Source organism: Patiria miniata, unplaced genomic scaffold (assembly GCF_015706575.1).
Source record: "Patiria miniata isolate m_02_andy unplaced genomic scaffold, ASM1570657v1 HiC_scaffold_10, whole genome shotgun sequence".
NCBI lineage: Eukaryota > Metazoa > Echinodermata > Asteroidea > Valvatida > Asterinidae > Patiria > Patiria miniata.
In genome coordinates, this window is record NW_024037048.1 from 11,340,816 (window position 1) to 11,348,467 (window position 7,652).

General features: G+C 38.8%; 1 protein-coding gene across 1 annotated transcript; it reads right to left on the reverse strand.

The window, feature by feature from the left end:
- Nucleotides 1-1,567: 1,567 nt before the first annotated feature.
- On the reverse strand, nt 1,568-7,264 carry LOC119737933 (pentraxin fusion protein-like). Its single transcript, XM_038212612.1, has 8 exons — nt 7,115-7,264; nt 5,702-5,759; nt 5,303-5,440; nt 4,752-4,844; nt 4,250-4,483; nt 3,707-3,841; nt 2,889-2,978; nt 1,568-2,443 (listed from the first exon to the last, which is right to left on the reverse strand). Exons 1-8 carry the CDS (start codon nt 7,193-7,195, stop codon nt 2,211-2,213), a joined length of 1,062 nt encoding a protein of 353 aa, XP_038068540.1. The 5' UTR covers nt 7,196-7,264; the 3' UTR covers nt 1,568-2,210.
- Between the last annotated feature and the right edge of the window lie 388 nt (nt 7,265-7,652).

The window sequence follows — 7,652 nt, forward strand, 5'->3', positions numbered from 1 at the left end:
GTAATTATTCATAATGTGTCACGATGGCCAGCATAATTTCACACTAACTCGTCCAAAAACAAAACCAAAGTGACCGAAACAACTTAGTTTTTAACAATAAACAACAATCCGAATGAGTCAATGTTCACTTTCACAAACCGCTCGTTGGTTAGAGGAATAACCTAAAAATACATTCGTATTGAATATCATCGTATAGACAGAAAACACTCTATGATTCGGGTGATTAGACATGATTTACTGATTGTATTGTCTTACAAGAAACATTTTAGTGTTTTATGCGTGAAAAAAATGTAATCCGAATGAAAGCAACCTTGGTGGCAAAAAAGTCAAATTTCTTCTCGAGCAATATCGTCTTTATGTTCGTGTACCAGATGATCCCTTCAAATTAATTGAAGGTTGTTCTCTCCGTGACTTGTTATTCAACACCCTCAAACGATGTTTTTGTTATGTTTTCATTTTCGAGCAATACACGGGTTTTGCACTTCGAGCGAGAAAATTGGCCACGTTAATTTTATAACAATTTTAAATTCCGAACTATTCTCGGCCCACAAATATTTAAAGCGAAATTTTGTAGCATCAGTGGCCCAAAAAGTACCCAAAGTCTCAGTCCTTTTGAGGGGGGTTTTATAAGCAAAAAAAACAGACAAATGTAGCCTCATCGCTAAAACTCAACATACCGGTAACAAATTGAAAGTCTGTTGAAGGAAATAAACCTATTTTTGTTAAAGTTACGCGCACGTGAAAAACAACGTTAACTTCACCTGTATTTCGACCGATAAATTAATTCGAGAGAATATCAATACATGTGCCACGGTTTCCAAAATGCAGCGCAGCACACAACATTTGTTCTTAATTGTCCTTGGTAAAGTTAAATTGAATGTTCAGGCCAAAAATACGTGACAGAAATTGCAAAAGTCGCAATGCTCTTGATTTTGTATCTCTCTACGCCAGTTTAGCGTCTTAATTTGCTTTGAACAAGCTTTAAGCTTTTTTAGACATAAGATTTCATTTTTAAAAACGCATCTTCCGTTCGAAATATTAACATTAATAAATGTTACGAAAACTGTTTTTTATAACGCCAGGATTTGACATTTTTTTTTTTTTTAAGAAAGATCAAAACACTTTCAATTTCTCGTTTATAACATTTGTCAAATGTTGTGTGAATATAATGTGCACAAACGTATTGAGCAAATCACAATTCTGATCTCCTTATGTTTTGTTTCCGGTAAGGGTTCTTTTGAATCAAATTGTTTAACAAGAAAACATTTTTTTTTAGTTGCCATGTGCGCTGACTTAGCCATCAAGATCACCTTGATTATAATTATGAGCGCATGCGCGCAGACTACACGATCCACACCCCGAGCACCTGATTAAAGTATACATCTCATGTTTCTCATGAATCTTGTGATTTTTGAAATAATGACAATAAGTAAAATCTTCAAAATTAGGTTGGCGCAGACAGTCTTGTTTAAGGCATGATGCCATTCGTACCATGGTTACCACCATTACATCATCACCTCTAAAAAAACCAACAACGATACATCAGAGAAGGGATGTCATGCAAGTAAACATTTTATTCTTCAAAAAAGTATGCACCAAAAAATGAAACAGAAACAAAAGAGCTGTAATACAGCCATACAATGGAGTTGCTTGAAAACTTGCAAATAAAAGTTGCAAAAAAAGCTGTAAAAGAAAACTTCTGTGATTCATTAACCACCACCAACTTTTAGCGATGCAATATGGAACTTGTAACGTTACAGCGAAACAACCAGAAACCAAACAAAATCTTATTTTGTGAGAATTGAGTCACCCAAAAGGGTAGAAAAAAACGTGACTGGTAATTTTTTGAGTTATCTTCACATGTGAAAAGTTAATTATCTATGTCCATGGAAAGACAGTCGTCCAACCAATTACTAGTCATTGGTAAACGTGTTAGGAGTAGTCCCATGTTAATTTTCTTGTGAAAAGTTGCAGACACATCGTACCATAAGCTGCGAAAGTAAAGTGCTTGGCTCTTATTCAGGCAAACAACAAATTAAGTGCCTTGTAATGCCTACTTTTTTAACATTTGGCAAGGACAAACCCATCCACCAGATAAAACAAAACAAAAAATCAGGCTTAATTCGAAGTCGGGCGTCATTTAATTCGTAATCGCGTTATGATTTGTAAACTGGTCTTTTCGAATTCGGGTCAAGAAGGTGATAATATTCTTAGCACTGTCCGGAAGACAGCACTTCAACGTAGACCTCACAGAGTTGAAGAGTCGCAGTGCCCGGAATATCGACGCTCACGTAGCGCGCCCTCAACGGTCGACCGCACTCAACCACGATTGTACCGCCCAGTGGTTGGGCTTGATCGGCAGTGATTGGTGCCCCGCATGCCTGGTTCCCAATAACGGTCTCCCTTGATCCAGCACGAACAATTGCGTTTTTCAGACGTTCACCTGTAAATAAATCAACAGTTCGGATTGATAGGAATTGACAGGATTCATATTTATAAGTTGTTTTACTCTTTTGTTGTGTTTTGTCATGTTTATCTTTTTTTTTACAGCTTGTTCAAGAAAAGGACTTATTTCCAAATGATCAATTAAACTGTATTTGCTATTGGGCTTTATTAGCCTGAATAAAATACACGTTAAAGTAATTGTACTGACTTCATGTAATGTGGACAGTCATTGCTTATCGTATTACAAAGAATTATAGTCTTATTTTGTGCCTTATAAAACAATGATTTGTGTGGATTGAATAATGTTAGTGATTGTAAGGTATGTGTGAGTAGCTTGGAAAGCTAAGGCATGTTTGTACGCATACCCGGAAACACAAGGGTCATATTTTCCTGTAATTCAGTATCCCAACTTTTGTGTCCAGTGAATATATTGTTATACTTACTACAACAGTCTCCGCGGTTCAGGATGGTAACCTTAGTAACGCATTGCTGACTACCGAGATCGACTCTCCACCAGGGATTCCGCTCGTTATCTTATCAAAAGAGAAAATCCATCAGTTGTTTTCCGACTAGAAACATATGTTGTTGTAGTTGTTTTTGTTGTTGTGCTCGTTTATTAATATAAGAAGGGTTCTCGAAATAAATGCAATTAGGCCAAAAAAAATACTCGGTCTCTAGTCAGTTCGCGCGTCGATTTTAATCATGCGCGTCAACCTTTTTTTTTTCTTCAAATTAACACGGAAGCTACAACAGCGCCCTCTTTTGCCGCACCTCCTCAAATGTTCGTACCAAGGAGCACCAAGGAATAGGGACATTGCACCAAGACAAAAGGGCACTAAGGCAAATTATGGAGGACACCTATGTATAATGAGGACACAAAAAAGCAAAATAGTACCCACCTTGTCTGTACAATTCAAGCTTGAAAAAAAATCAGCCACCAAAAAAAAAGAAAACTATTGACTAAAACGGACTAAACCGACTATTTGGTTTTGTTTTGGCCTTACAGAAGACAAGTTTTGCAGGTTTGCATAGTGGAAAGTCTAAAGAAGTGAGGTTTGCGGTAGCATTATGGCTGCAATAGTCAAATTTATATTGTTACTTTGTGTTGCTCTGGTGAATCGCTTCTCCCTTTTTGGTCGATGTTTCAAATAAGGATTCATTCATTCATGATGTTTGTTTATTATTTCACCTCATACATATTTATGAGCCCTAACGCGCAATTCTCTGATTGGTCGTTGTTTCAAACGAGGATTTATCTTACTTGTGTGTGAGCAATGACTGTCGGGGTACAAGATGGTCGATGAGCTACCGTCAACAGCTTTGCCCGCTGGATATAGTCCTGAGCCGTGGGAAGAGCTTTGTGTGGCTGGTTTACCTACGATACCGAACCTCTTCGCTTTTTAAGGGGAAAAAGGGAGTTTAAAGTTGGAATAAAAACCTCAGATTACGAAATTGCTATGAATTTCTAGTTTCATTCATGAACAAAAGAGGTTCAACATTTCCAAAGGGACACGTCATCTTTTAGTGACTCAATCGATTCGCCGAAATATTAACCAAAACAAGCGATACTGTAAATAGTTATGAGAACCTGCTAACAGGATGAAAAAAAAATACAATGATGCTTACAAGACTAGGCTAATTGTCGAGCTGGACCTACACTTCTAGTTTTAGGATTTGAGGATTCTGAATCAGTCAGTCAGTCACTCACTGAAGTGACTCGGTCAGGTAAAATGCAAACCTGTTGGCTGGTCCTTCTGGTCCAGCAACTCTGGAAAATACCACATCGTCTATTGAAGAAACTTACTTGCGCATTGGTCCAGGGGGACTTCCTCCGCAGTGACCTCACAAAGTTGCAAGGTGCCCGTACGGGGGATATCAACGCTGATGTAGCGTGCCCTCAACGGCGAAGAGCAATCAAACACGATGGTTCCACCGTGCGGATTGGCTTGGGCAGCGGTGACATGTGAGCCACAGGTCGGGTTGTCGGTAGCAGTGGGGCTGTTACCAGCGCGGACATTAGCTCCTGCCAAACGTTCGCCTGCAAATTAAATTTCCAAAATAATAATTGTGTTTTGTTTGTGTTACGAACGCAACATACGCATATGGATGGTAATGTAGAAGTTGCCACAATTTTGAGGCCACGGGGTGCACTGCAAGAGAGGAGTAGTGTCGATAGTTAAGAAAAAGCTCAAATGTGTACAGTCCAAACCTTGAGGATTGAGGTCGGGTAGTAATATGGCTGTACATTATTCCCATAATTATCGCATAAAATTATCTCTTCCTTAGGCCTAATATTAATGACTTACTGCAGCAGTCTCCACGGTTCAGAATTCGGACTTTGCTGATGCAGTGTTCCTCCCCCAGATCGACCATCCACCACGGATTTTTCGAATTACCAGCTGAGCGAAAGAAAATAAATAGAACATTCGTAAAATAAGTCAAATATGGTGTAGGCTTAAAGACGAATTCACACAAATGTTGTGTCGATTGTTTACATTGTCGATTGTTTAATACTTCAGATATGTCACGAAAACAACTAGAAATATACAATCATGATCAAAATGAAATAACCGTCTGAAAGTGCCATAAAGGTATCCATTGTTTCAGTAAGATTGATTTATTTCAGGCCTATTTAAGTAAATGTTGGTGATAGTAGAATTATTTACATCCTCGCTCCTGTCTTCTCCACATGTTTTAACTATATTTTTATAAACATGTCATATTTTTAAATAATTTCCTTGCGGATTGAAATAAATATAAAAAAAAACTGTCGCATTCTACTAGGCCATTTGACACTCCATTTCTGTATTTTTTTTTTTTTCATTTGGTTTGGTACCCAAAAGACGAAGACTCTTACCAGTGTGAGAACATTTGGCATCGGGATACAAGATGGCTGAGGAGCTGCCATCTACGGCCTTTGACGATGGGTACAGATAACTACCTTGAGTAGAACTCTGCCATGTCACCTTGTCCACGATGGAGAGAGGTTGGCCGCCTGCAATGAAAACACAATCACAGAAGGGCAGACAAGATTGAACCGATATAGGAAACCTTTCCACCAGCTAGAATAAAAGAAAATACCGTAAGCTTTGTGATAAAGTTGTGGTGCTCGACCACTCTGGTACACAGGTGGAGAGCGCGCACTACTTACGCGCGCCCAAAAATCAGAACGCTGGCCTTTTTTTTTTTTTATTTCTTGTTCATATATTTTGTTTCATCATTGAAAAAAAAACACAATATGGATGTGTTTATATACCTGCCACCTCCTTTTCTTCAGCTCTCTCTAGCACACGTTCAAGCAACTCCATTTCAACCTGAAAGTGTATTTTAAAAATTCAGAGACAAAAAAAAAACAGATATATAATTTGCAATTCTTGATTTAAAAAAAAAAGAAATGCAACGAATCTCTCCAACAGTTTTGTTGTGTTAAAGGCAACTGATATTTCAACATTGGCTACTCAAAATTGCCTTAATGGTCCATCAAAAACTTAGTTGTCAGCAATGCTAGCTGCCCTAAGAAAAAAAGTCCTGGGTACGACTTTACAAATGCTATAGTTTTAAAACTCCATCAAACTCAGGGCAGGATACTTAATATGTACACCTGCAAACAGGTCAAGTTCACATTGTGCGTGAATGGTACGTAATTCTTATTGCCTTTAACATATTTTCACTACATGTTTTTGTTTGGCCATTTTTTTGTCATAACAGTGTTTGAGGCATATCCGGCAAAAGATACGAAAAAAAAATAAGGGAAGCTGAACCCGCCAAGAATAAACAATGTTTTCAAGGTACTGACGGATATTCAAAGCCGAATTTGATGCCTTGCTGGAATCAAAAAATAAGTTCAATGTAAAGTAAATCACCACTTGCCGAATCCAAGTCGATTGCACTGTGTTCCGTTCAAATATTGTTTTGTTAAAATATCTGGAAAATATGACTTTCACTTTTGCGTCTGAAAAGTCGTTTAGTAAAAACAAAATTAGTAATAACAGGGTGCCACAACAATCTAGAAGGAACCACCTATGTCGAATTTCATGTTTTTTATTTTAGATAAACCAATTCAAATTGCGATTTGTTACTTCGTTGGAAAAGAATAATTAGCCGTTGCGATGAATCAATGCCAGGGGGTCCGCTCATAAGTCCGACGCCTCATATAGGTACGACGCCTCATACGTCCGACAAAATCGCATCCCCTAACCAAATAAAGGCCAATAAGTCCGACACCTCGTAGGTCCAACGCCTCATAAGTCCGACGCCTCATAGCTCCGACGCCTTGTAAGTCCGACAAATTGAACGCCTCGTTTTGCCGTTGTCGGACATATGAGGCGTCGGACGTATGAGGCGTCGGACCTATGAGGCGGAATAAATAAATTTTATGCCTCATAAGGCCGATGCCTCATAAGTCCGAAATTCGGACTGATGAGGCTACGGACCTATGAGGCGTCGGACTTATGATACGGCCCCAATGCCAGTATTCCTTGGCTAATGAGACTTGCGAGTTGTCAGATTGTGAAACCCCTGGCCTTACGAAAGGTTGTGGTCATCAAAATGGTCTGGTTATGTAGCGTAAGATATTTGTCTTTACACTACGCGAAATAAACTTCATAGTCAACGTTCGTTTTTTTTTTTAATCTTTTGTTTTTGAGTTGAGAGAAGAAAACCATCTCACCTCGTTCATGGCGTCGGCGATCTGGCACCCCACGATTCCCAGCACCAAAACAGCAGCAGATAACCAGCGGAACATTCTCATCTTGATTTCACAAGCTCGGAAGGGAAAACGTTCTATCAAGCAAACTACAGCCTATCGATCGCTATCGAGACCACAAACAAGAGTGAGGGAGCGGCAGAATGTGTTATGCTTTTATACCCCGACACAGGCCTCCATCCCATAATATTTACTTAAAAAGGAAAGAAAAATGCGCATGACTATGGCGCATAACTTACAATTGCTGTATGGGGTCGTATGGGTACCTGGTAGGAAGGGGTACCTGGTAGAAAGAAATTCCTTCATTGGCAACCGAGCTAAAGCAAGGGTAGTAGTGGAGCGCTAGGAGCGTCATTATTATTATTACATATTATTCCAAATACATACATTTACATATGACCTTGTATCCAAAATGCATGTACTTGAATAAGCTGATAGAGGGACATATCAAGTTTCTAGTTTTCGTTACTGATGTTAGATGTTGTTATTTTTGAATGTTTTT